This window comes from Phycodurus eques, chromosome 21, assembly GCF_024500275.1.
Source record: "Phycodurus eques isolate BA_2022a chromosome 21, UOR_Pequ_1.1, whole genome shotgun sequence".
In the NCBI taxonomy this organism is placed as follows: Eukaryota; Metazoa; Chordata; class Actinopteri; order Syngnathiformes; family Syngnathidae; genus Phycodurus; species Phycodurus eques.
Window position 1 is genome coordinate 665,130 of NC_084545.1, and position 25,176 is coordinate 690,305.

At 47.2% G+C, this 25,176-nt stretch overlaps 1 protein-coding gene across 5 annotated transcripts in view; it reads left to right on the forward strand.

Annotated features, from left to right (window-relative positions):
- The window catches only part of LOC133396845 (rho GTPase-activating protein 21-like), a 63,615-nt gene extending 38,710 nt beyond the window's left edge, over nucleotides 1-24,905 (forward strand). For 4 of the 5 annotated variants that reach the window (XM_061667082.1, XM_061667081.1, XM_061667083.1 and 1 more), the window contains 22 exons: nucleotides 4,312-4,404; nucleotides 5,300-5,378; nucleotides 5,471-5,525; nucleotides 6,202-6,225; nucleotides 7,312-9,076; nucleotides 9,591-9,713; nucleotides 10,351-10,453; nucleotides 10,538-10,574; nucleotides 10,694-10,813; nucleotides 12,251-12,529; nucleotides 13,461-13,525; nucleotides 13,629-13,777; nucleotides 14,115-14,257; nucleotides 14,349-14,507; nucleotides 15,549-15,627; nucleotides 15,723-15,796; nucleotides 15,915-16,004; nucleotides 16,083-16,208; nucleotides 16,298-16,339; nucleotides 17,462-17,567; nucleotides 20,673-20,704; nucleotides 21,918-24,905. In XM_061667082.1, the coding sequence (XP_061523066.1) occupies nucleotides 4,312-4,404; nucleotides 5,300-5,378; nucleotides 5,471-5,525; nucleotides 6,202-6,225; nucleotides 7,312-9,076; nucleotides 9,591-9,713; nucleotides 10,351-10,453; nucleotides 10,538-10,574; nucleotides 10,694-10,813; nucleotides 12,251-12,529; nucleotides 13,461-13,525; nucleotides 13,629-13,777; nucleotides 14,115-14,257; nucleotides 14,349-14,507; nucleotides 15,549-15,627; nucleotides 15,723-15,796; nucleotides 15,915-16,004; nucleotides 16,083-16,208; nucleotides 16,298-16,339; nucleotides 17,462-17,567; nucleotides 20,673-20,704; nucleotides 21,918-23,381 (5,207 nt within the window). In that variant the 3' untranslated portion in view covers nucleotides 23,382-24,905. The remainder of the gene's footprint in view (nucleotides 1-4,311; nucleotides 4,405-5,299; nucleotides 5,379-5,470; nucleotides 5,526-6,201; nucleotides 6,226-7,311; nucleotides 9,077-9,590; nucleotides 9,714-10,350; nucleotides 10,454-10,537; nucleotides 10,575-10,693; nucleotides 10,814-12,250; nucleotides 12,530-13,460; nucleotides 13,526-13,628; nucleotides 13,778-14,114; nucleotides 14,258-14,348; nucleotides 14,508-15,548; nucleotides 15,628-15,722; nucleotides 15,797-15,914; nucleotides 16,005-16,082; nucleotides 16,209-16,297; nucleotides 16,340-17,461; nucleotides 17,568-20,672; nucleotides 20,705-21,917) is intronic. The other variant, XM_061667080.1, reaches the window with a different exon arrangement.
- Nucleotides 24,906-25,176: the final 271 nt, after the last annotated feature.

The following is a 25,176-nucleotide window of genomic DNA, read 5'->3' on the forward strand; positions in this document are numbered from 1 at the left end:
AGAAACAATATCAAGGTACATAAAAAAATGAGATGAAAAACCCACACATTAGGAGGAAAACATATTAATAAAAAAAATAATAATAATAATTAAAAATATGGAGAAAATAGAAATATTAGATGGAAAATTACACACGTTAAAAAAAATGACAAAAATTCAACTACAAAATTAGGGAAAAAGGACAACTAGTACATGAGAAACAAACATTAGAAAGCAAGAATAGACATTATAATATCAGGAAACAAATATTGAAAACTACTGAAAAATACAAACAGAAAACTTAATTCAACTGAACTGTTTTTATAGAGCTCATTTAAAAAAAAAAAAAAAAAAACACAGCTAAAACAAAGTGCTTTACATAAATAAGAATCCAACATAAAACGCTAAACACTTTTTTACAAACAGATAAAACCCTAAAACAAAGGCAGCTGGCAGAGTTGAAAGCCAATGAATAAAAATGCACAACACAAATATGTCCCAAAAAAATAATGCCAAAAATTTGGTGTAAAAAAGACAAATTGGATGAAAAACACAAATATTCAATGACAAATACACAATTATTACAAGAAAATATTCGATAAATGCAAAAAAAAAAAGAAAACAAATTCTGGAAAAATGTTGAAATAAATTAGATAAAAACTACAAAAATGTTTTGTTTAGTATTTTTCAGCCTCTGCTTCGATGTGTTTTGTCCTTTTCGTTGTCTGCTTCGACATGTCCGTAGTGTACTGCATGAAACGAGGATCGGCAGTCCGTTAGCCGTGCCGCGTCGTCCCGCTCCCTCTTGAGTTTGGCCGCGAGAGGCGTCCAATGAAAGATCCTGCTGTTAGCTTCGCGCTCGGCCCGTCCAATACATTCCCATTCGCGCCCTGTCGTACGCGTGTTGATTTCCCTCGGTACTGTCAACAAGATGACATCACTGACGTCGCCCCCTGTCGGCCATCTGCGTGACATTGCTGATGTCGCCCCCTGTCGGCCATCTGCGATATTATCCTAGAATAGATTTTTGTTATTATTTTTTTTTATTTAAGAGCCAACCTTCAATTGAGTACATTCCTGATGTGTTCCTGTTTATTCACATAAATACCCTTACATTCCCAAGGAAAGTTTCCAAATTTTGAAAATCCCAGGAATTTTGGAACCTCTTGTCCTGAAGTCAAAAAGCTACAAAAATGCAGCACAAGTAAACAAATGTACTGTCTTAGGTTAAAATACACACACACACACACGCACACACTATAATATAATAAATAATAATAAAATATCTGTTTTAAATTGACAAAATGTACACAAATTAATAAAAAAAATATAAAAATAGAGGTTGGAGAACACAATTATTAGGTGAAAAAAATGTTAGGTTTATTGGTTGATTTCCAGAAAAACGTTTCCAACTTACCTTCCAACATTTTGCAACCGTAGCCGTTAGCATTCGACAAACACTACACAAAACATTTCTAAAATAGGAGAAGAAAAACAAAAAAATATGAAAAAAAGCATTATAGTATTTTTATCTATCAGTATCAAGATTTGCCGAAAATATCTAAAAATACAAAAATATTAGACATTTTAAAAAATACATAGAAGAATTTGTACCCATCATCAGGCTTATCAGTTTTCACAGAACTATGCTAAAAATCCACAAATATTAGAATATTTTTGAAAATACCAAACAAAAATATGAGACAAACATAAGTATTAGGAAAAAATACAAAAATACCCAGATAAAATTGAATCACTTTACCCGTCATGTCTTTTTAAAAATATCTACAAATACACAAATGTTAAAAATATTTACATAAATATGTATTAGTGTAACTATAATAAAATGATTTAGGGAAAAAATAGATGCATTAGAATAATTTGTATACGTCCGATTCTCTGTTTTATTTTTTTACCAAAACTATCTAAAAATACACAAGAAAATAAGAAATCCCTTTTTTTTTTATTATTAAAAAATACCTCTATGCAATTGAACAATTTTTTTTCTAGCATTAGGATTTTCTGTTTTTACAAAACTAACCTAAAACTACAGAAATTGTAGAAATAAAAATACCCGTAGGTGTAAGAAAAGAAATACTTTACACAAATATTAAAAAAACATTGGGGGGAAAAAGAAAGATGAGAAAAAATACCCAAATTAAGAATAAAATAATGTCATGATACTGACCTGTTTTTCTTTTTTGTAAAATATATCTAAAACCACACAAGTATTAGAAAAAAAACCCCATAGTTTTCTAGTTTATTTAAGTCATACAGTTATTTAAGTCATACAGTCAGGAAAAAAAATATTACAATAGACGAGGAAAAATACACAAATATTAGAGAACAAGTACAACAAGATGCGATTGAATATTTTTTTGTCCATCATGAGTCCATCATCTGTTTTACCAAAAAATCTAAAAGTACCAAAATATTAGCGCCAGTAATACACATTTATAAAAAGATGAGCTAAATACACTTTGAAGATGATGATGATGATGATGTTGACCAGATGATTTTAATATCTTGTCATTGTTTACTTGCCGTTGACCCGCAAACGTTTCCATCTTCAAAACGTTGTAAAAGCCAACAAGCGAAGAGGAAAGCCAACATTTTTTTCTCTCCGTCCAGATGTTTGTCGCTGAATGTTGTTTTTTCTTTGTTTTGTTTTTTGGGGTTTTTTTTGGAGTTTTTTTTGCTCGACAAGTGACCCATTCATTGGCCGTGTGCTCTCAGCGATGTGAGCGCAAATCCTGTTTTCCACCGGCCGTTTTTTTGCTCTTTGAGATTCCAGGCTTTCCTGCCCTTGGTGGAAAAAGTGTTTTGGGTCGGCGTTTGTGTGTTGTTGTGATGGAGCGCTGTCAAGTGGGCTTTTTCCTTCTTCTTTTTTTTTTTTTTTTTTTTTTTGGGGTACTGTTAAATTTCCCTGTACGAAGGACTTTTAGAAAAACGGCATTTCAGACCCACCGGCGTAAGGTGAAAATGTGGAAGACAGAGAGACAACATAAATTCCCTTTTCAATCAAATAATTGTATCCTTCCGACACGCTAAAAACAACACTTTTTAGTACAAGTATTTCTTCGTGCCTGTTCTCGGTCTCGTTGGGAAGAAATGCGAGACGATCGTATAACGTCACTTTGAGGAAGGGAAAAGGAGACTCCAAATAAGAGACAAAGTGTGCTTGCTTCAAGCTATTTGCTTCGCACAGCTGAAGTTTATTCTAAAACTGACACATAAAACAAGAGAGAATGAAACATTGTATATTTAAAGGCCAAAGCATATCACGGCATCTAACAAATGTCCCCTAGCTTAGTGAACTGTTGACAGCGTTTTAGCCGTGACATTCTTTGGTGGAGAATATCGGCGCAACAAGCGTCTTCTTTGTGTCTTCTTATACATTCTAATGAGAAAATGTGCGTCTATTATTGTGTTTCTTGTTTTATGTTCGATCTTATGTTCCAAGCTGTTTCTGCTCCACTTCCCAAAGTCAAGTTGCGTTCGGACTGCCGCGCGTGCAAACCTGCCGCTCCCTCTTCATGGTAACGCACGAGACGCGATTGCGCGTTTTGTTTTCATGTCGTCCGCCGTCGTCAAAGCACCCCCGTTTCCGTTTCAGGTGTGTGTGGAGAAGATGAAAGTGACGGCGGAATACTCGGAAGAATAACATTAGCCTACTCCTCGCTTTTGTTGTTTAGATACAGAAATACCATAAAAACATGTTTTTCGATATGAAACTTCTCTTTGGTTTAATGAGTTAATAAATTATTGCAATAAAGTGATCATGAAGGAGATGTTTTTTGTTCTTTTTCTGTTCCAGACGCGTAAACGTGAAGCGCGCCCCAGTGGAAATGGTGTTAATAGTCTCATCAAAATCATTCATTTGGCATATTTGCAAGAAATAAGTTGGTAAATGAGCAAGAAGCTCATCTGTTTTCTAGTTTATTTAAGTCATACAGTCAGGAGAGAAAAAAAACCAAGCAAATGTGTAGAATCCAATTTGTACTGCAGAGCTGGAAACCAAACACACACACGCGCGCACGCACACACACACACACTTCATCAGCGTACAATCCAAAAACAACAAAGCAAAGAGAAACTAAGACCACAGAAAATCCTGGCAGAGAAGAAGTCCCTGTGGGTTTCTGCCCCCTGCTGGACACGAGCTGTCCAAATTCACGTGTACAGTATGTACAGTATAAAAGAGAGGAAAATCACAAATCGGCGCTGAACTCCCGATTGGGTCTATTCAAATGTATTGCAGCAAAGTGAATGGATGAAATGCAAAGGAGACGTGCGGCAAAAGGTCATGCAAATGTTTTGCGCGCTCGGCAGGGAGGCGGCGGAGTCGCCTGGAGCCCATGGATACCATTTTCGTCAAGCAAGTCAAGGACGGAGGCCCCGCCCACCGGGCTGGACTCTCGACAGGTACGCGCGCGCGCACGACGGAGCTTACGTTACGATGTTTCGTAATATCAGTCCTAATAAACACGCCTTTGCTTATTCTGTTGCATTCCATTTATTAGTTCATTATTAGACCCAACAGAATTGATTTGGATGAAAATGTCCTCCATTATTTTTATTGTCAGTCCTAAAAGCCCATCTTTTTATTGTACTCAATGAATGAATCATAGATCTAAACTTTTTATTGTATTTTACTATATTCCTCTTATTTGAGCGAACTGCCATACTTTATTCTGTTTTACGCTATTCATTAACAGCCTGAATTAACTCTTACCGTGTTTGTAGAAAGTTTTATTTTTCGACCTAAATATGCCTTATTTTATTATTCAATTTGACTTGCTTTATTATTTTGTACGATCGGTCATAGAAGCCTTGATTCAATTGCTTTAATTACTCTTCCCCCGAACAGGTCTTATTTTATTCTATTTTATTAGAGGAATGCCTTAACGTTTTCTACTCTATTTTTTTCTTTATTTTTGTTATTGTTAGTCCTAATGGCTTTTTCATGAGGTTTTATTAGTGATGTATCAGAGCAAACATTCCTTATTTTGTTCAATTTCACCAAATTGATCATTTTTGCCATGAGTAATCTCAGCAGCCCATTTATTAATTTCTCATTCAGCAGAACCGCCCTTTATTTTATGATTTCTTTACCTCTGTTAGTTGATGATGAAAGCTAACCTTCTTAATCTTTTACGGTTGGTCCTGACAGCCTTCCCTTTTTTTCTTTGACTTGATTTCTGAGCAACGTAAGAGACGAAGCATCCCTAATTTGATTTCTCGTCGTCCTATCGTGGCCTTGTCGACTCTAATTTGCCGCCCGGAATTGCGCTGACGATGTGTTTGCGGCGGCGCGCAGGTGATCGCATCGTGAAGGTGAACGGCGAGAGCATCATCGGGAAGACGTACTCGCAGGTGATCGCCTTGATCCAGAACAGGTGAGCCGCCCGCCCGCCCGCCCGCCCGCCGGGCGACATCGCGGCGTCGGTGCCCTCACCTTTTCCTCCCTTTTTTTGCGACGGCGCTGCAGCGGCGCCTCGCTGGAACTGTGCGTGATGCCGAAGGACGAGGACATTCTGCAGCTGGTGACTTTTTCTTCTTCTTCTTCTTCTTCTTCTTCTTTAACGCTCGCCGTTCGGACCGTGCACCTTTTGTTCTCGTGACGCGTTTGATGTGCCGGATGCATCGGCCAACGAAACAAAGTGACTAACTGGCTTGATTTTATTTGATGTGTACGTTTCATTTTGACTCCTTATTGGGTTATTGTTGTTATGATTATATACTGTGGTACAACTAACTGAAATGTTCTTAATTGTTAGCTCCGGTTGTCACGGAAATAATGGAATTTCTCGCGGGCCTTCGGCCGACACACGTGGCAGACGGGGTCGGGACGTGCCGCGCCACGTCGGCTGCCCACGTATACGACCGCCGCCGCTCCGTTGCTGTCTCGCTTCAAAATATTCTCAAATTTACCGACTGGCGTTCGTACAGACATCAATGACTCGCAGTTTTAGGCTATTCGGGTCCGAGCTCGGTCGTCCCGATCCCCCGCCAATATCCGAGTTTTACTTTAAAGGGACTGAGATTGTGGCCTACATTGCGGCTCCTCTGACGCTTCCTCTTTAATCCGGCCACAATGCGCTTCATTTTTAGGCTGTCTCGCGACATCAGAGGCATTTTGTTTCCATTTCTTTGTGCTTACCTGTCAACTTGTTTTCACTCCCTTTTTCTCCTCGGCCTTCTTTCGCCTGCCGACTGCAGTTTTCCAGGGACATCACGGCTCTGGTAAGACGGGAAACCGTACGACTAACCAACCCCTTTGCTTGTTTTCCTTGTTTGAATCATTGCTACTCCATCGCTCCTTTTTTTAATTCAGCCCCCAAGGCAAGTTTCGCTTCGCTGCATGACATTCGATGTGTAGTCCCACCTAAATGCCTCCGGAAGCCGTCCCTGAAAAGAGTCAGCGAGTCTGCCGTATTGGATTGACGTCGCCTTTTCCAGGACTCTTTTCGCTTCAGCCAGTTTCAGAATATCCCAAAGGGGAGCTCGGCCTATTTTGTCCCATCGCTATCGAATTTCCGCCACCCAAATTAGACGCGCGGAGGGCACGAGATCCTAAGAATGAGATTTTTCATCATTGCGTGTGGGCCGAGCACATTTGAGCGAGTTCGATAACCGCAGCTGCGTAAGGTCCCGTGACGGCCGCTCGCAGATTCCGTTCCCTCGCGAGGCTCATGCCGTTGAAGTCGAAAAGGCTGTTCTCCTTTGGCCTCAGGGCATCTTCTCCATCCAGAAAGGTGGGTAACGCCCTACTGCCCTCTTCCTCGCTCCTTTCACTGCCTACTAGCCTGCTTGAGTCACTTCCGTGTATTGACTGACAAATTAAGAGTTGATAGTTTTGTTTTCTGAGACATCAAAGTGTTTTGTCGTGTTTTTTTTTAGCGCTGCAGTTAGCATGTTTGGCCTGGCTTTTTCCTGGCTTGTCGTCCTGTGTTTAGGAAATCGATGTAAGATGGGGGGGGGGTTGAAGTGTTCCCAAGTGAATTTGTGTCATCGGAGGCGGAACAGAGACGCAGTGCCAGTGTGTAAGCGAAGCGTAAAGTTAAACACCCACGCTGCCCACGCCCCGCATCTAATTATCTGAATGCGCAAAGCCGCCACAAAAGCTTCGGCGCGTTGTGTCTGAAAAGGAAAACCGAATCAATCCGGCTCTTCCGTGAGGCCTGCGATGCAGTAAGGCCGTGTGAAAGGGGTTTACGTTTGCCTTTGAATCAACGCACCAGGATCCATCTTGTCGCTGGTGTGAAGTTTTACCTCCGTGTCGCCAGGCAGCTGAAGTGATACCCTGTCCCGTATATTCTCTTCTTGCAGGCGTATTCTCAGGACGCGTACCTCAAAGGAAATGCGGCCTACAGCGGAAACGCCCGGAACATCCCCGAGCCGCCGCCCATATGCTACCCTCGGATAGAAGTCGAGACGACGGAGGCGAGCGAGCCCCCCGCCGTCAACAGCGCGCCCCGAGAGGCGGCTCAGGGAGGGGCGGCGGAGAAGAGCTACCGAGTGGAAATTCCAGTTCCCCCCTCGGGCCCAGCCAGCGTCTGCGGCGACGACCTGAGGACTGCGGCTACGACCCCCGAGCGGTCGGCTCGGGCGGGCCCCGGCCACAGGACTGAGGACGACCGGTGCTGCCCTTCCGCAGAAACGCCTTCTCCTGGACCCGCGCCTCTCGTCTCCGCACTTCCGGCAGGCGCGCAGCCGCCGCATCCTTCGTCCGTTCCCGCAGCGCCGGCGACGCTCAGCCCTCCCCCGAGTGCTCGACCGAGCCTGAGCCGCCCTGGCGACTCCCCGGTACGAGCGTCTCCCGCCGCCTCGCCGGACGCGTTCTCGCCCAAAGCCGAGCGCCACCCGCCCTCGCCCGCGGCCCCCTCCTCGTCCTCCCCTCACCAGAACATCGACTGGAGGAACTACACCACCTACAAGGACTACATCGACGCCAAGAGGCTCCACACGTACGGCTGCCGCACCATCCAGGAGCGCTTGGACAGTTTGCGTGCTGCCGCCGACTCCAGCTCCGCCTACAGCCAGCAGCGCGCATCCCCGCCGTGCGGCAGCCAGAGAGGGCCGGCGGCCTCTCAGGTCAGGTGGAGGAGCATATCGACCGATCGAGGGGCGAACGGCGGGCCGCGCGCTTCTCCGCTCCGAAGCGCTTCCCAGGACAGGCTCGGCGGGTCGGAGCGGAAGGGCGACTGGCCCCGGAGCGCTTCCCAAGATGCGCTGCTGTTCTCCGGCCCCGGGGCGGGCGAACCTCGAGCGCGCTCTTTCGACTACCTGGGCCAGCGGCCCGCAGAGGAACGCGGGCTCGGCGCCGCAGACCGGGCGGGTTTGGAGGAGCGTCTCCTGCTTTGCCAGGGCGAGGAAGCCAGAGCCAGCAGGCAGGGAGCGAGCCAAAGAACTTTCCCTCATCTCAACCGCGGTCTCGCCGCACAGGGCGCATCAAACTCTTCTTTAGCAGATCGAACGTGCGGCAAACCTCCGTTGAGGCCGGACGGCAACGTTACGAGGCCCTCGCGGCTGCCTGTTCAAAATTCAATTGCGGACCCCTCAGCTGGCGCCAAGACCCCGGACTTGCAGAAAGAGCGAAGAACTCGCATCGCCGCAAACCACGTGGGCTACTTGGAGCTCCGGACTCGGGCTGACAGTCTGAAGATGGACAGCAGGTCCGAAGCCAGTTTGGCGGCCAGGTCTTCGTCTTGTTCGGGTCCCTCGTATAAAATCCCCACGCAAAGCGGCGGCGTCACCTGTGGAGCTGGGAGCCAAAAGCCAAAGGCCTCTGTACGGACTAATGGCGGTCCGGCTCAGGCCGTGGAAGGACTCGATGCGACGGCGGTGGTCCTGAGAAAGGACAAAAACTCAGGAGCTGCTCGCGCGCGCCCGCCGTCCTACGTCTTTGCCGTTTGTGACAACCGAGGCGCCGTGAGCCAGAAGTCGCCGCCGTTGGTCAAAGCCGGTTCTGCCGACGCCGTGGCGTGTTGGACCGACAGCCGCAGGGAGCCGCATCTCAGGAGGCCGGGGGGCGCTCGGCAAAGGAGAGGCTCCCGCGACCCGGGTGACTCCTTGGACTCCATCCCCTTCATAGGTAAGCGAGTTCTACTTGAGCGCCTTGGTAATAAAGCGTTCCTGGAGGTGTTTGATGTCAGCGTGATGTCATTTAAGCCTTGCGGTAACGGCAGCGCACGAGCCAAGCGTCTCGCGTTTCCCGCCGCCGCGTTGAAGAAAAGAAACCCAAGTAACGCGCGTTGTCCTGATGGCGGCGGTGATATCGTTTCCTGTTCCCCTTTTTTCCAGTGGTGGTAATATTTTGGAAAAAAAGCGAAATATTTTGTGATAGCACTTAAGTATATTTTTCACGTGTCTGTGCTTCGAGTACTCCCTTTTTTCCTCCACAAGTACAGAATGTGGGTACTATTGCCACCTCTCTTTTGTTTTTTTTTTTTTTTTTTTTTTTTTGTCCCACGTTATCCATATGACTCATTTATACTTAATTGTCGTCTTTTCCGATGAATTCCCTGTGTGACCGCGCTCACACTTGCTGAGGTGTTTTCTGGCGACTAGCCCAGATCTGAAGGACTGAAATCTGTGTTTGTCCGCAGACGAACCCTCCAGTCCCAGCCTGGACGTGGACACGATCAACATTCCGGCCTCGGCCGTCATCTCTACGACGCCCGTCATGGCCACCTCGCCGCTGGTGCGCCGCCACATGTCGCACGACCATGGTACTAGTTGGGCTAGTCGACGTTTCGGCGACATTTTAGGATCAATATAAATGTTCACCCCACATATTTTTTCGAGGGCGACCAATATCCCAGTATCTGAAAAAATTGCCTCTTCACTCTTCTTGTCTAATTGAAAAGTAGTTTTTTTTTTGTTTGTTTGTTTTTTAACCTTACAAGTGAACTAAATTTAACTTTTTCGAGTACTTTTTGCACAGCTTGCTGTTCTCTAACAAGGAGCTGAATGGCAAAATTCATAAAAAATTCCTAGGACGGCATTCTGTGACTCCTCCAGTCTGTCGCTCTCGCTGTTGCAACCTATGACAAGGGCTTTTTTAATTTTAATTTTATTTATTTATTTATTTTTTAAAACATTTAACAGCTCGCTAAATATATTTATGACTAATCAGAATCCATTTGTTGATATCTCAAGCAGCAAAAAGACAGATATCTACAATTCCCTTGCAGATATCCATAATTCATATACCGGATGTCTGCAACTGAATTGTAGTAATCTGTAATTTCTCCTACAAGGAATGTCGAAATGTTGTTTTTGACGATGTAAGACGGATTCGCAGATCTCTGCGACACTTGTCCACTCGAGCTGTTAAATGTCGTAACGATATCGCGCTCTGAACAGATTCCCTGCGGCTCACCGTCATCGAGTCGGACTCCGGGGGTAAAACGGAGCGCTCGTTGTCCTGCGACGAAGGCTTGGATAACTACCGGGAAGACAGCGCGGGGTGAGTGTTAGCGGCTGACAGAAATGTCGAATTCCGAAAAGAAAGCGTTTCCCAATCATTGTTGGACATTTTGTGCCTGTCTAGGAGGTCCCTGATAGCTGGGCTGAAAGGCTTCAGGAAGGCGAGTCCAGCTTGGCCACCAGCGCGCACACACACACACACACAAACACCTAAACAAAAAGATGGACTCAATACCTGCAACATTGTACTGACTTAAAAGAGACATTTTGTCCACCACAGGCGGTGGACAGGTCATCGGAAGATTCCGGATCCAGGAGGGATTCATCGTCCGATATCTTTTGCGACGCCGCTCGGGAGGGTCTGCTGCATTTCAAGCAGCTGAATACCGACAAGGGAAAGGTGCGGAGTGAAAGTGACCTAAAGCGCCGTTATTACGCAACATGTCAGATCAGATTGGTGTGTCACAGTAAAAACGCTGTTCGTGTAATATCAAGAGTAGGGTGACCAAAATTGTCTCAAATATTTTTTTTTTTATATATAGTTTTCCCCCTCCCATATGCTTTGAAACACATTTAATCTAATTAAAACACTTCAACTTTCAAGTCTTCTAAGCATCTGTTCTCACTCTCACTGGCTCGGAATCCGAGACTATTGTATGAAATCACTTTGAAGACGTGAAAAGAAGAAAAATAAATGAGAGCCAAAGTGTGCTGGCTTCAAGCCGCTTATTTTGTGCCTCCCAATTGAAGGTTAGCGTAAAAAATTACACACAAAGCCATTGAACATTGTATCATCCATCCATCCATTTTCTGAGCCGCTTCTCCTCACGTGGGTCGCGGGCGCGCCGGAGCCTATCCCAGCTGTCATCGGGCAGGAGGCGGGGTACAACCCTGAACTGGCGCAGGGCACATACAAACAAACAACCAGTCGCACTCGCAGTCACACCTACGGGCAATCTAGAGTCTCCAATTCATGCATGTTTTTGGGATGTGGGAGGAAACCGGAGCGCCCGGAGAAAACCCACACAGGCACGGGGAGAACACGCAAACGCCACACAGGCGGGGCCGGGGATTGAACCCCGGGTCCTCAGAACCGTGAGGCTGACGCTCGAACCAGTCGTCCACCGTGCCGCCGCATTGTATCATTAAACCCCAAAATCGAGCAAACCGTATCATTTTGCCCAAACAAAGTCCGCTAGCTTAATGCTATCGTACAATACTCGGCGACAGATATCCTCCCTGCTCTGCGGGGACGACAACTGTTGCTGGGGCTTAGTTGGGGACCTTCTCTGCCTCTTCTTCTTGCTCTCAATTACGCTGCATGCTTTCTGCACCGAAGGTGCGCAACTGTAAATTGGGGCTCGTAGAAATATTCAATCAACGTCTTAACTAATGCGGCAATGTTCCTACGGTGAATGTGCATGATTACGGTGTACACCCGCATGCTCGCCGTTCGGCACCCGCGGATTCACCTATTCACGCATGTGTGTTTGTTTTTTTTAAGTATTTTCTGTGCACATTTTTCTCCAATCTTTTTTTCAGTTTTTCTTTTTTCTTCTTTTTTGGGGGGAACCAATCCCAAAAAGCTTTTTGTGACAGTTAATTCCCAGTTAAACAAGAATGATTTGGGTTTAAAAAAAAAAAAAATAATAATAATAATAGTAATTTTAATTTCATTTCATTTTAATGGGCATCTATTATATGCGACTCTTCGCTCTCGGTGCGATATAAATGTCAGGGTAGCACTTTCCTCTGGTGTTTTTGGGAAATCTGCGGTGTCAGTTTGAACGCAAGGCCTCTCACAGCGCCGCTGTCGTGTCCGACCCGCTTTCCGCAGCGCGTGGGCGGCGGCATGCGTCCCTGGAAGCAGATGTACGCCGTGCTGAGGGGCCACCACCTGTGCCTGTACAAAGACAAGAAGGACGGGCGGGCGGACGAGCCGCCGCCAATCAGCGTGCGTGCCTGCCTCGTCGACATCTCCTACAGCGACACCAAGCGCAAGAACGTGCTGCGCCTCACCACGTCCGACCGCGAGTACCTGTTCCAGGCCGAGGACCGCGACGACATGCTGGCCTGGATCCGCGTCATCCAGCAGAGCGGCGACCCGGACGAGCAGGTGAGACCTTTTGACCAGTTGGCAACGGAACAGGAACAGGAACAGGAAGTGTCGTCGTCGAACAGGAAGTGTCGTCGTCGTCGTCCCCCCCCCCCCCCTTCCCCAGGCCTTCAACATCTCAACGGGAATCCCAAGACTTCTTTTACTCTCATATGTTGTGGTTTTTTATTATTGCCTATGTAAAAACATTTGTATTGCTGGACAGTTGATAAAGTATCTCAAATGGTAGCTGGTTATTCATAAAAATGTCCCTGAAAGTCCCTAAAAATGTCATTACATTTTACAAATGTGTGGCAAAATAATAACTGACACCATAAATTAAGAATAAATTTATGAATTGCCATCAAATAAAAATAATTTTTTAATATTTTCATGCATTAAAAAATGTACTAAAGTATACATATTTAAAGTATGTATGATAATAAACCTTTCCCTGAAAGTGGAAAGACAATTGAAAAATATTTAAAATTCTAAAATTCTACATTATTAATTAAAATGTTATGAAAATTACCCCCCAAAAAATGTCTTTATTAGACTAACATAATAAGTACATTTCCCCAAAAGATTACAATTAATAATAAATAATTGTTAATATTGTTAATAATAAACAATGAATTTAAGCAATATATGATTATATGTAATAATTTACAATTCCCCCCCAAATAATTGTATGTATTTGTATTGTATGCAGTATTTACAGGTACTGCATATATCCTGTGTAATAATTATTACAAATGTGATGAAATTCCCGAATTGCTCTGAACAAAGTTGCTCTGGAGTTGAAATAAGTTGTGCGCGCGCTCGCATCTTGGCAATGTTATTCCAGTGCGAGCCCGATGATATAGCGAGCAGAGTTCCCCCGTGAGTGAGACTGAGGACGTTGCCACCCGCTTGCACTTCAGCCTTTGTTTTTTTGGGGGTTTTTTTTTAGACCGCGGCCTTCACGAGCCATGACCTCATCAGCCGCAAGATCCGAGAGTACAACACCTTGATGAGGTAAGAGACGGCGGGCGGGGGCGAAGCGCGCCTCAGAGGAGCTCTGGTCCGGTGGGAATTTGTGATGGTGGGTCCCGCTGAGGACGTTGCGTCTCTCCCTCAGCCCGACGGGCAGCAGGACAGAGCCGTCGCCGCGCTCGTCTCGCCAGTCGCTGAGCATCCGCCAGAGCCTGCTGGGGGGCAAAGGAGACGCCAAAACTCCCAGCCCGCACTCGCCCAAGCCCGAGCAGGAAAAGAAGAACACCCACAAAGGTCAGCCGTGCGGGGGTTTGTTTTTGTTTGTTTTTTTGTTTTTCCAAACCTGTCCTGGTGAGCTGCATGGTCAAACAGAATGCTCCATGATGGGTGACTTTTTATTCCAGAACAGATTTTTTGGGGGGGATTTGTTTTTATTTTGGTAGCCTATCCTCCGTTATTGACTGAAAAACTCACCTATTCACTGTTTTTGTACTCAGGAATAACAGTAATGCTTTGGTGCCACCCGGTGGCACATTAGTGGCGAGAAAATAGTTTGGCGTTCCGGTGCCGCTCTGCGGCGGCTAAACAAAGCAAATTTGAGGCAACGAACACGCTCCGCTTCTCCCTGCAGACGACGCCAGCCCCCCCAAGGACAAAGGGCCGTGGAGGAAGGGCATCCCGGGCCTGATGAGGAAACCCTTCGAGAAGAAACCGTCGCCCGGGGTCACGTTCGGCGTGCGGCTGGACGACTGTCCTCCCGCGCACGACAACAAGGTCTCGAATCGGGGGCTGATGGCGCCCTCTGTTGTTGTTTGGTCCACTTTTGCGCCACTGATCACTTGGCGGGCGCGTTTGTGCGCTGCAGTTTGTGCCGCTGATCGTGGAGGTGTGCTGCAAGTTGGTGGAGGAGCGAGGCCTGGAGTACACGGGCATCTACAGAGTGCCGGGCAACAACGCCGCCATCTCCAACATGCAGGACGAGCTCAACAGCAAGGGCCTGCACGACATCGACATCCAGGACGACGTGCGTCACCTCATCCTTATGGCTGTTTTTCTTTCTGTTTTTTTTTTTTTTATCTCTTTGCACCCATCCACGTCAGAGCAGCTTTTAAAGTCACACGCCGCAGCCCCTAAACCCGTAAAACGAAACCCTTGGCGAGGCATCGTGTTTAATCGCGCCGCATCTCGGCGAGTCGGACAAAAATAGCTGCGAAAATAAATCAGAAGTTGCTCACCAGTTACTCAAGGGGGCGCCGCAGCCCTTTTTTCACGGCCGATCCGCCATCAAATTTTGACGCCGTGCTGCGCCCGCATTCCGCGGCCTCGGCCAGTCAAGCTCGGCAATCGATCGTCGCCCGTCTCGGCGTCTCGCAGGTCTGCTTTCGGTCGGGCCTCGTCCGGCTGTCGTACTAGTTTGAGCCAGGGAACCGGCCGCTTCCAACCCCAATAACTGACTTTAGGTCCGCCCACATTACACGACTTCGGCAAAAAGGTTTGGTAATTTATCATCGCCTGTCTGGCTCGGAACTGTACTGCTGATCTGCGTTTATTTGGGAGAATGCCCTAAAGCAAAACAAATTTACTCCGATAGCGCATTTCCTACACAAGGTAACGCAATGTGCTTTACACCGTTAAAAGCATTTGAAAATGTCGACAAAGGAAATAAAAGGCAGCATAAAAACATTTAAAAACAAAGAGCACAAAAGTTGATCAAAGTTGCAAGTTGATGCACATTTGCATCAAACAGATTCTTCAAACCAAAACGGCCCACCTTGAGACTTTTTCGTGCGTCTTGTTTTCATAGACATGTCGTGTCGATCGGTGAAAGTGGCGTCAGGGACTCCGTTTTTCTAACTGTCCGCAGCGGGGGGGCGCTACTGAGTGAGTTTTCGGGGAGTCGAGTCGTCAACTGGAAACGTGGAATCATCAGACCACCAATACGCTTGGAAATAGCAGTGATTCTTACCGCTGAGCTGCCGTTTGTTTCGGTATAAATTTGGTGGAATTGATCCTTTTCGTAATTTCCCACCATTGATCATTGTTGTCAATGTGTGCGGCTTTGCAGAAATGGCGAGATCTCAACGTAATCAGCAGCTTGCTCAAATCGTTCTTCCGCAAGCTCCCCGAGCCGCTCTTCACCAACGGTACGTGCTTTTGTCTCCTCGTGTGTTTTTGCTGGCCTCTAGTGGACAAATTGAGCTGTAATTTTTGTATTGTTCCCCCCCCTCTGGACCTGCAGAAAGGTACGCTGACTTTATCGAGGCCAACAGAATAGAAAACCCCGTGGAGAGGCTCAAAGTGCTGAAGCGGCTGGTGGGTCGTTTGATCGTTTCCCGCTCGGCTCGGTCCAAATTCCGTGTCTGCTTTTGTTGGCGCCCATCGTGGATTGCTCAGGGATCGTTTTCCGACGTCTGGTTGTGTCTTTTTTCAGCTTCGCGAACTTCCCGATCATCACTTCGAAACCCTCAAGTTCCTCTCAGCTCATCTGAAAACCGTCGCAGACAACTCTGAGAAGAACAAGGCACACTTTCTTCTTCTGTTTGTTCTTTTTGTGCTTCTTCAGCAGCGAGAATAAGTGACGAGACGCTCCTCATTCCAGATGGAGCCGAGGAACCTGGCCATCGTGTTCGGTCCGACGCTGGTGCGCACCACCGAGGACAACATGACCCACATGGTGACGCACATGCCCGACCAGTACAAGATCGTGGAGACCCTCATTCAGAATGTGAGTGCCACCCCACCGCCCCTAAAAATCTGTTTTTAATATTTTCATGTTGTACATTTTAAAATGTTTTTTTTTTTTTTATTGCGCAGTACGACTGGTTCTTCACTGAAGACGGCAATGGCGATCCAGTGGTGAGCATCGCTTGTTTTTAATCTCAGTATGCAAATTTGGACATTACACAGTTGAAGTAGCGATTGTCACCATCTGCCTCGCAGTTGAGAGATTTTGGGTTCGAATCTTGGCTCCGGTTTTGTAATCTCTGCCTGGTGAGCTTGTTGCGCTGTTTAATGAGTGGAAACGAAGACAGTAAATTTGGAACTAGGGATGTTCAATACCACTTTTTTTTTTTTTTGTATTCACTCACCAATACCGAGTACTGATAATATCAGTATTTTTGATGCCTTAAATTTCAATGGAACACAACGGCATATAATTATCAACAAAGACCTTTCTTGCTTTCTGATGCACGCGATGATTCGCAGATGTGTCAAACGGCCGCAGTGCAGCGCCAACTACTGGCGAGGAGGACTTATTTGATGTCAGATTTTATATATATTTTTTTTGCCTTAAGTATCGCTGGTTGGTATCAGTAGCCTTCACGAGTACCCGATACCTTGAAATAAAGCCGGTGTCAGCTCGATAAAGTAGACTCCTGTTGTCAGTACTCGCGCATCCCCATTTAAGACAAATTCTTGTGGCAGAATTGACCTTAATTTTTGTTATTTTGTTATTATTATTAAAAAGTGTTATTGTTTCAGTTAAAGTGACATTATCGGGCAATATCTGAAATTTCACGTTCCCATTTTATATTTTTGTCTCGTTGGCGTTTATGCTTTGATCAAAAAAGGAAATCAGAAGTTGCTCACCAGTTACTCGGCACTTGAATAGTTGTTTTTTTTTCCCTTCGCAAAATACTTTTTGACTCTCTGGAATATACTTTTTACATACTTTTTACTTGAGTCATATTAAGTGAAAGTACTCTTACTTGAGTACAATTTGTGGCTACTCTACCCACCGCTTTCCACGGTGCCCCGCCCGCTTCTCTCACCAAAAAGTGCCAGGATCGAAGAGGAGCGGTATAGTCGATTTGAGGAAATCGAGGAAAAACAACAACACTTTGGGGCGTATCCGGTGGCGGAAGTTTTTGTCATCGTTTCAGTTGAGGTCAGCGGCAGTCGATGACTTTTCTGCCGCCGATCGGTCCCAAACGTTCGGAAAAGACGCATACGGTGTCGACTCTTGCGTGTCCGCAGACGGCGTCGCACGAGGAGAGCGCCGTGGAGTCGCAGCCGGTGCCCAACATCGACCACCTGCTGACCAACATCGGCCGCACGGGCACGCCGCAGGGCGAAGTGTCAGGTAACGGCGCCGCCCCGCCCCGTCGTCGTCGCGCCGGCCCGTTGACTCTTTTTCTCTCCGATGACTCCGCTCGCACCGTACACCGGCAATTCCCAACCACTCTGCCGCGGCAAGAAAACAATTTCACAGTGGTGCCTTGACTTACGCGTGCTTCAATTTATGGATTTCGCTTGGTCAAATTTTATGTTGTCAATTCAGTTTTCCCCATTAATTAATCTGTTCCCGCCCTCGAAAGACCACCACAATTTGTTTGTGTTTTTTCACACATTCGCTGACGGCTTTAGACGTTAAAATGTCAGTGTCAACTGGGAGTAACTCGCAGTGAATGAGTTAAATCCGTTCGGCTTTATTTCTAATGAAGCGCTTTATTTCTAATGAAGCGCTTTTCATACAGTAAAAAGTGTTTTACGTGGTTAAAATCCAAATCAACCCCTCCCACCACACCGAAATGCGCGCGCGCGCACACACACGCAGGTTAAAAATAATAACATTGTGACTCAACGACCTACTGCTTAATCAAGACAAATAGCACTGGATTGTAAAATAAATCAGTAAAACTGAATGTTAATGACGAATAATTAAGCCAAAAGTAGGACACTGGCGTATCTGTGTGTTAATGTGTACCTTAAGGGGGCGTGGCCTAGCGTGGGACATCAGGAGCCCACAGTCAGTCGGTTTATTCCCTTCGGTTAGTCATGCTCCTTGCGAGCGTTTTCATTTTGTAATTGCGCGTTTGGCCGCTCGTCCCGTTCACGAAAGCGCTGAAGGCGCATCGGCCAACCAAGGGATGGCTGGGAACAAGAAAAACCCGCTTGTAATTCAAACTACCACTCTTATCCTTTTTTTTTTTTTTTTTTTTTTTTTTTCTTTGGTTGTCTGCCGTGAGGTTTTTCTGCTGCGCAATATGTGCCTTGGCTCACAGCGAAGGCTGGGAAACCTTGAAAAGCGCGGGCCCGTGTGGCTTTCAGTTTATCGGCACGGGCGACCAACGGGATGCGATAAATTGTGGCTGCTTCTTCTCGATTTGCTTCGAGAGCTTCCCCGCTTTGCGCCGCTGCTGCCGCCGCTATGTGTGACTAATGTTGTTTGCAGTGTTCCCAGTCAAAAGGCCTCCTCTCGATCCTTCTGTCTCTACTAGTGAGGCTCTGTCGGGTGTCCTAAAGGCTTTGCCGCCTTTCACACGTACTGATCTTGACACAGGCCAAGTGGGCGGAGTCTATCACGCCGTGATGTCACTGATGGACTCTATAGTGTCCGTGATGGACAACTGGAACTGTAGGAAGAAGGAGGATTGTTGCCCGCGGTGTAGCTGCCTAGTCTGCCGGAACCCGCAGTTCTTTTAAGAAAAAAGGGTAACAAAAATAAAGAGGAAAAAAAACAAACAAGAAAGCAGCTACACGGTACAGTACGGCGCCCCCTGTGGTGGGTTTTCTGTGGGCGTATAGCCGCAACGACTGTCTGAAAACGGCTCTCCGCTGTCTCTCCTCACTGTTTCTTAGCTGGCCCGCGGGGGAGACGGCACGGTATGGTCCCGCCCGTCGTACCGTCATCCGTACTGCAGGGGGCGCAGAGGGGCACACTGGGCGCAAAGTTTTAACACCGACGCCCACGACCACATTAGGTGGATGCCGGGACCCATTCGAGGCTCCTCCCCCTAGCCCCTCCCGACACTTCCTGTCTCGTGTGGCGTCCTCTCTCCTCATAGGGCGAGCCCCTCTGTGACCCCCACTCTCCCCAACATCACATCACTGTTGTCATGGCAACCACTGTGTCCATTGTTTTGTGTCAACGTCACATTCATGACTAAACCACTTGCAACAAAAGTGAGTACACCCCGAAGTGAAAATGTCCAAATTGGGCCCAACGTGTCAATATTTTCTATGGCCGCCATCATTTTCCAGCACTGACTTAACTTACCTTCCACAGGTTACAAGATACAATAACATATTCACCCAACAAAAATGAGGGGTGGACTAACTTTTGTGAGATACTGTACATATTTAAAATGTGAATGTAAAAAAATGTAATACTGTTTCCATGATAAATCATTTTCCATCAATACACATCAAGATTACTTAAACCAAATAAGCAAATTGCTAAAAAAAAATACCAAACAAGGACAGACAAAATTTAAAACATGGAATACAACCAAATACCTTGCATCCAATAAACATGGATTTTGCATAAACAAGAACATATTTGAAAAAGTTAAAACTCAAAAAATGAAAATTCTGCGGCAAATAAAAGCTTTTAAAATAAACAACAATGAATAAATGTTTAATGGTGGGTCTCAATAAATGAGAATGTCGTAGACCGTCGTTTATTTCGGTAGTTCTATTCAAAAAGGGAAACTCGCTACATGTTCAATAAACACATTGGGAAATACTTTTCAGAAGGCCAATTCCTACCAAATTTCTGTATTAAAAATCGATTTGTGTCATGTTCACATTTTTGGGAGACGGTGAATTTGGCGTTTGTGTTCGCTGCAAGATGTAATCCTCATATTTGTAAAGGGAAAATGACAAACATTTCAGTGCAGTGTATCTGTAAAACGAGTCCGCATTTTCACTCATTCTATTTTTTTGACTTATAGCAACTTTTCTATTTTCATTTTAGAAGAGTGCAACACCAATAGTTTGTCTTCTTTTTAGGAAACAAACAATACAGACCAGTGCAACAATAGCTATTTGACCAGTGTGAATGATTATGCTATAAAAACACAAATATATGCCTTTTTTGCTCGGCTGTTTTTGCGTGTTTATTTGTTTTGGGCCAAACGCACTAAAAAGCTATCGTGAATGTGAACGCACGTAGCTAAAGCGTTAGCGTCGAGGCATCGTGTCGTTTGTGTCCATCGCACGTCTCGCACTTCTCACTTCACGCTTTTTGTGCTCACACGCTTCAAGTTGTCTGGGCAGGGGGCGCTGTTTCACCGTTTTGAGTGTACCGCTGTGTACAGCATGGCCTGCGTGCGTGCGTGCGTGCTCGCTATTGTGTCTGACGTCATTGTGCGCTCTTCACACGCCATCAACACGCGACGCTTCTCCATCAGGTTTATTTTTTTTTTTTCCTTTTTGACCTTCTTCTTCTTTTTTTATTCCGCAGATTCTCCCACCAGTGACTCGGCCAAGTCAAAGGTGAGTCGAGACGTAACGACGCTAGTTTAGGATGCCAGGAGGTAGGTCACGATTAAGCCCAGCCGGACACTTCATTAGGTACACCAGCACCACCTTGGAAGAGAAATTCTGCCTTGGCAAAAACACACAGGTCCAGTCAGAGAGATTCCTTTACCAGTGTTGATTTCTAGTGATTTCCCCCATATTTTGCTGCATAAGGTCCTCTCAGGGCGGCGTTTGGCTGCGATATCAAAGCCCAGTTGAATGCCGAAGAGAAAGCACGTGCTGCGAAACTTTAAAGGATTCTCCTTTTTAGTAAAAACTCAAATTCTTTGCATGAGCAAGTTTGTTTCAATATTTTAGAGCATGACAACCTTTTGAATGTCATACCTGCTCCTTGGTAGACGGTGACAAGGTGCACCTATTGAAGTGGTCGGTGAGTGTTTTTCTTTTCAATTGCCCAACAAGGCATAACTGTCTGCAGTCTTTTCCAAAGGGAAGCTCACGGCAAGTGCGGTCATCCCGTCGCCACCAATCTCAACATTTTATTTTTATTTTGTGCGCACAAATGCATGGCTGGCCGCTGCCTGTCAGACAGCCTGCGGGGACTCACTTGGTGCACTGTTGTCATGAATGTAAGCTTCGCGCTGAGCATCAGGCTGCTGCTTCTGCCGCTTTAAGGTTGCCATGGTTACGTTGTTAATGGTTCTTTCTCTGTCTACTTTGTGACGCTTCACGGGAGCAGGTAGGGAAGGCGAGTGTGAACCGGGGACAGTAAAAATGAAAGCAGGAGTCGTGAAGATGTTCAAAGATAAGGGAGGGCGTGCAGGAGGAGAGTGCAAGGTGGGCGTGGCCACAGTGAAAGGTAGGAAAAGCGGTGCGAAACCGTGAATGAAAGGCGAGGGTTGAGAAGGGAAATACGTCGGGAAGGGGGATGCGAAGCAATGAGAGTCAAAGGTCGGGGTGGTGGTGTGAAACGAGGAGAGTGAAAGGGAGAGGAGCGGCGGGCGGCAATGCAAAGACAGTAAAAGGTCGATGGGAGGGGAAGTGCTGCGACAAGATTAAAAAATGGGGGGAGGGCAAAGTAATGAGAGTGAAAAGTAGGGTTACGATTGAGCAAGGAGAGTACCATTTCGGGGAAGTACAGGTGGGTGGTGTCCAGATTGATGTTTTCAGGCATGAAAGGAAGGAGCCCCGTGTGCATGAAGGTTGATCAGATGCGTTCTATGCGCAGGGTTCCTGGGGCTCCGGGAAGGACCAGTGTGGCCGAGACCTCCTGGTCTCCTCCATCTTTGCTGCAGCCAGCCGCAAAAGAAAGAAGTCCAAGGAGAAAGTGCAGCCCAGCAGTTCCGACGATGACCTGGATGCCGTTTTCCCCAGGAAGGAAATCCCCGGGCAGAAGGCGGACCCGCAGCGGGACACCCGGAGCGGGGTCGAGGCCAAAGCGGGCGGCGAGCGGACGCAGAACGGCAGATGCGCCGAGATGACGCTCAAAGCCAAGAGGGACGCGAGGCGCCCCTCCACGGACATCGGCCGCCAAGCCCTCCCTCGGGAAAAAGCCTCCTCGTCCGACCCGCCGTCATCAGACCTCGGCACCCTGAGCTCCGGCGCGTCGGTCAAGCCGACGCCGTCCACCGCCGGAGCGTCCGCCGACCTCCGGGCGGGACCGGCGGGAGTCGCCGAGGTGGACGTGAGCTCCATCACCTCGGACTACTCCACCACCTCGTCCGTCACCTTCCCGACCGGCGCCGAGTCCCTGGCGCTGACCCCCGAGCTGCAGGGCGGGGAAGAGGCGGACGACGAGCGCAGCGAGCTGGTCAGCGAGGGCCGGCCCGCGGAGACGGACAGCGAGAGCGACTTCCCGGTATTCGCGCCGGGCGGCGGCCGGTCCACGCCGTGCCCCGAGAAGGAGAAGGGGGGCGGCAGAACCAAGATGGAAGGGCGCCGTCTTTTCCCAACGCAGAAGATGATGGAATGCGACACGATATCTCGCCGCCGTTCGCTCCGGCACAAGACGGACAGCGAGTCGTCAGCGGAGGTGGCGGGCGGCGAGGGCCGGGCGGATGCCTCCACGCGACTGGCGCGTGTCCTGGAGGGAATGAAGAAGGGGCGGTCCACCAGTAGCCTCAGCTCGTCGTCCCGCAGCGAGTCGGAGCGCTCGGAACCCGCCGCCTGGCACCTCAAGATCACCGAGCGCCTCAAGTTCAGGCTGCGCACCTCCTCCGACGACATGTTCGCTCCGAAGACCCGCGCCGGCGACGGCCGGCGACGGAACAACATCCGGCGGCGGCACACCATGGGCGGCCAGAGGGACTTCGCCGAGCTGGCCGCCATCCACGACTGGCGGGAGCAGGGCGGCGCGGACCAGACGGCGGAGCTGTCGCTGCCGGACCGCCTGAAACCTCGGCGCGCCTCGCAGGACTTCAACATCCGCGACTGGCTCGGCCGGGAGTGCGTCCCAGTTCGGGGCGACTCGGGAGCGGGCGGTCCGGGACGGGGTGACCCAGGCGGGGGCGGCCGAGGGTCGCCCCCGCCGGCAAACACTGAGGCGGCGCCCAAAGCCGTCCCCGAGGACACGGACGCCCAGGACGCGGCGACTGCCAACGGCAAAAGCAAATCTCCACTCGGGGACGACGCGCACCCTCACAAACTGTCGGGGGCGCAGGTGGTGCGCTCGCGCTTCTACCAGTACCTCTGACCCCGCGCCCCACCCCAAAACCAGAATGAATGTGTTGTTATCGTACGAATGTGCTCTCTCAGCTGCACAATAGTTTTGTTTTGTTTTGTGTTGTTTTTCTACAAGGTTTATGTGTACATAACGTGTACAGCTGCCATCTTTGTTTTCTGGCAGACTTGATGATGCGCATCGCTGGCCGGACTGGAAGTCAACATCCTCTTGCACGCCCCCGTTTTGCTTTGTTTTTCTTCTGTTTTTATGAAGGATGTATAACTTTCCAACTTGGACTAACACAAGTTAGTTGTTTGTTTCCAACAGTGTACAGGGTTCCTCCGCTACTTGAAAAGCAATAATTGGCAAGTCATCGGCACACAACCTAGAAAGATTTGTAACTGCAAATCTATGCCACAAGATGGCAGCAAAGCAGTACTTTTCTATTAGACGGGTGTGGTGGGCTGTCTTAATAAGCCTTCCCTCCCTTCAACATAGTCAAGAGGATGTCAAAGCAATATTTTAATATCAGACATGGCTTTGGCCTGAGCACAAAAACTCAATAGGTGAATTTGCAAAAGCTAAACCCCTAATTATCCGTGGCGGATACGAACCGAGCCCGAAAGTCTGCGAGTCGTTGACACCCTCCGAAGTTTGTAATAGCCTATAGATGCCACAAGATGGCGACAGAGCACGACTCATGTCGATTTACACCATGTTATTTACACCAAGATCCCACCAGATGGCGCCAACGTAATGTTTTGTTGTTTTGGCGTAAAACAAGCTGAATTTCTCTTCGGCGAATAACGGAGGATAGTTCCCCCACCAATCTGTGAATGCCAAAGCGCAATTATGCGGGGGTGCACTGTACGTGTACATAAACTGGACATAAATATCGGGACTCACCTCTCAGTCAATTTCTGGTCAAACTAGAGCCTCAAGTTTGGTCCCGAAAAGCGTGCTTTGATAAGTTTGTTGTGGAAGATCGCCAGCGAGCAAAAAGACAAACCAGACGCACTCCCAAAACATGAATCACATGTTTTGTCCCTTTTGTCCACGTGGTGCTCGCGGGGAGGAAGCGAGCCGCGTGCTGTGGGAATGTTTTGGTTGGTTGTTTTTGCAGCACGGACACAACAGCCAGCGATTAGCTTGACGAATATATCACAATTTTATCGAAGAGAATTAAATGTCATAGAACGCTGACATACGAGTATGTAATACTTGGTGTAAAGTCCTTTTTTTTTTTTCTATTCCCAATCTGAGTCCGGTTAGTGTCCCAAAAGGGACAATTTTTGTCAATGTATGTTTTTGCACTGCAAAAAGAAAAAAAGTGCCTCTCCCCCCCCCCCCCCCTCCCCCTTTTCTAACTGTTTCTATGAGCAGTTGTTTTAAGAAGGAATTTGAAGGTGAGGAAAAGCGTCACCTCGCGCTCAGTCCAACACAGTTCGCTCCGTTTGTTTCTTCGTTGTCTTTCTCAACAGAGACATGAACCAGTCGCATCTGTCGTTTGCAAAGACGTGCGTGCAATGTCCTCCCTCCAAGAACAACACTGGAAATAAATCATCTTTATGATTATTATTATTGAGTGTTGTCTTTTTTTATGACACGAAACGTACTGTTAAAAATACAAATTAAGTTTTCGATCTGTTAATTACATTGGCTGACCAAAACATTAGCTCAAGTTAGAAGCATTCTCATAATGTATCACTGATATGTAATAATTAAAACAGATAAAACAGAATTTTAGCGGCAGAAGCTGGAACAACATTTCGAAAGCTTGCCTTTGTTTACGTCGTTTTCCAATAAATGGAAATATTCTGCTGCT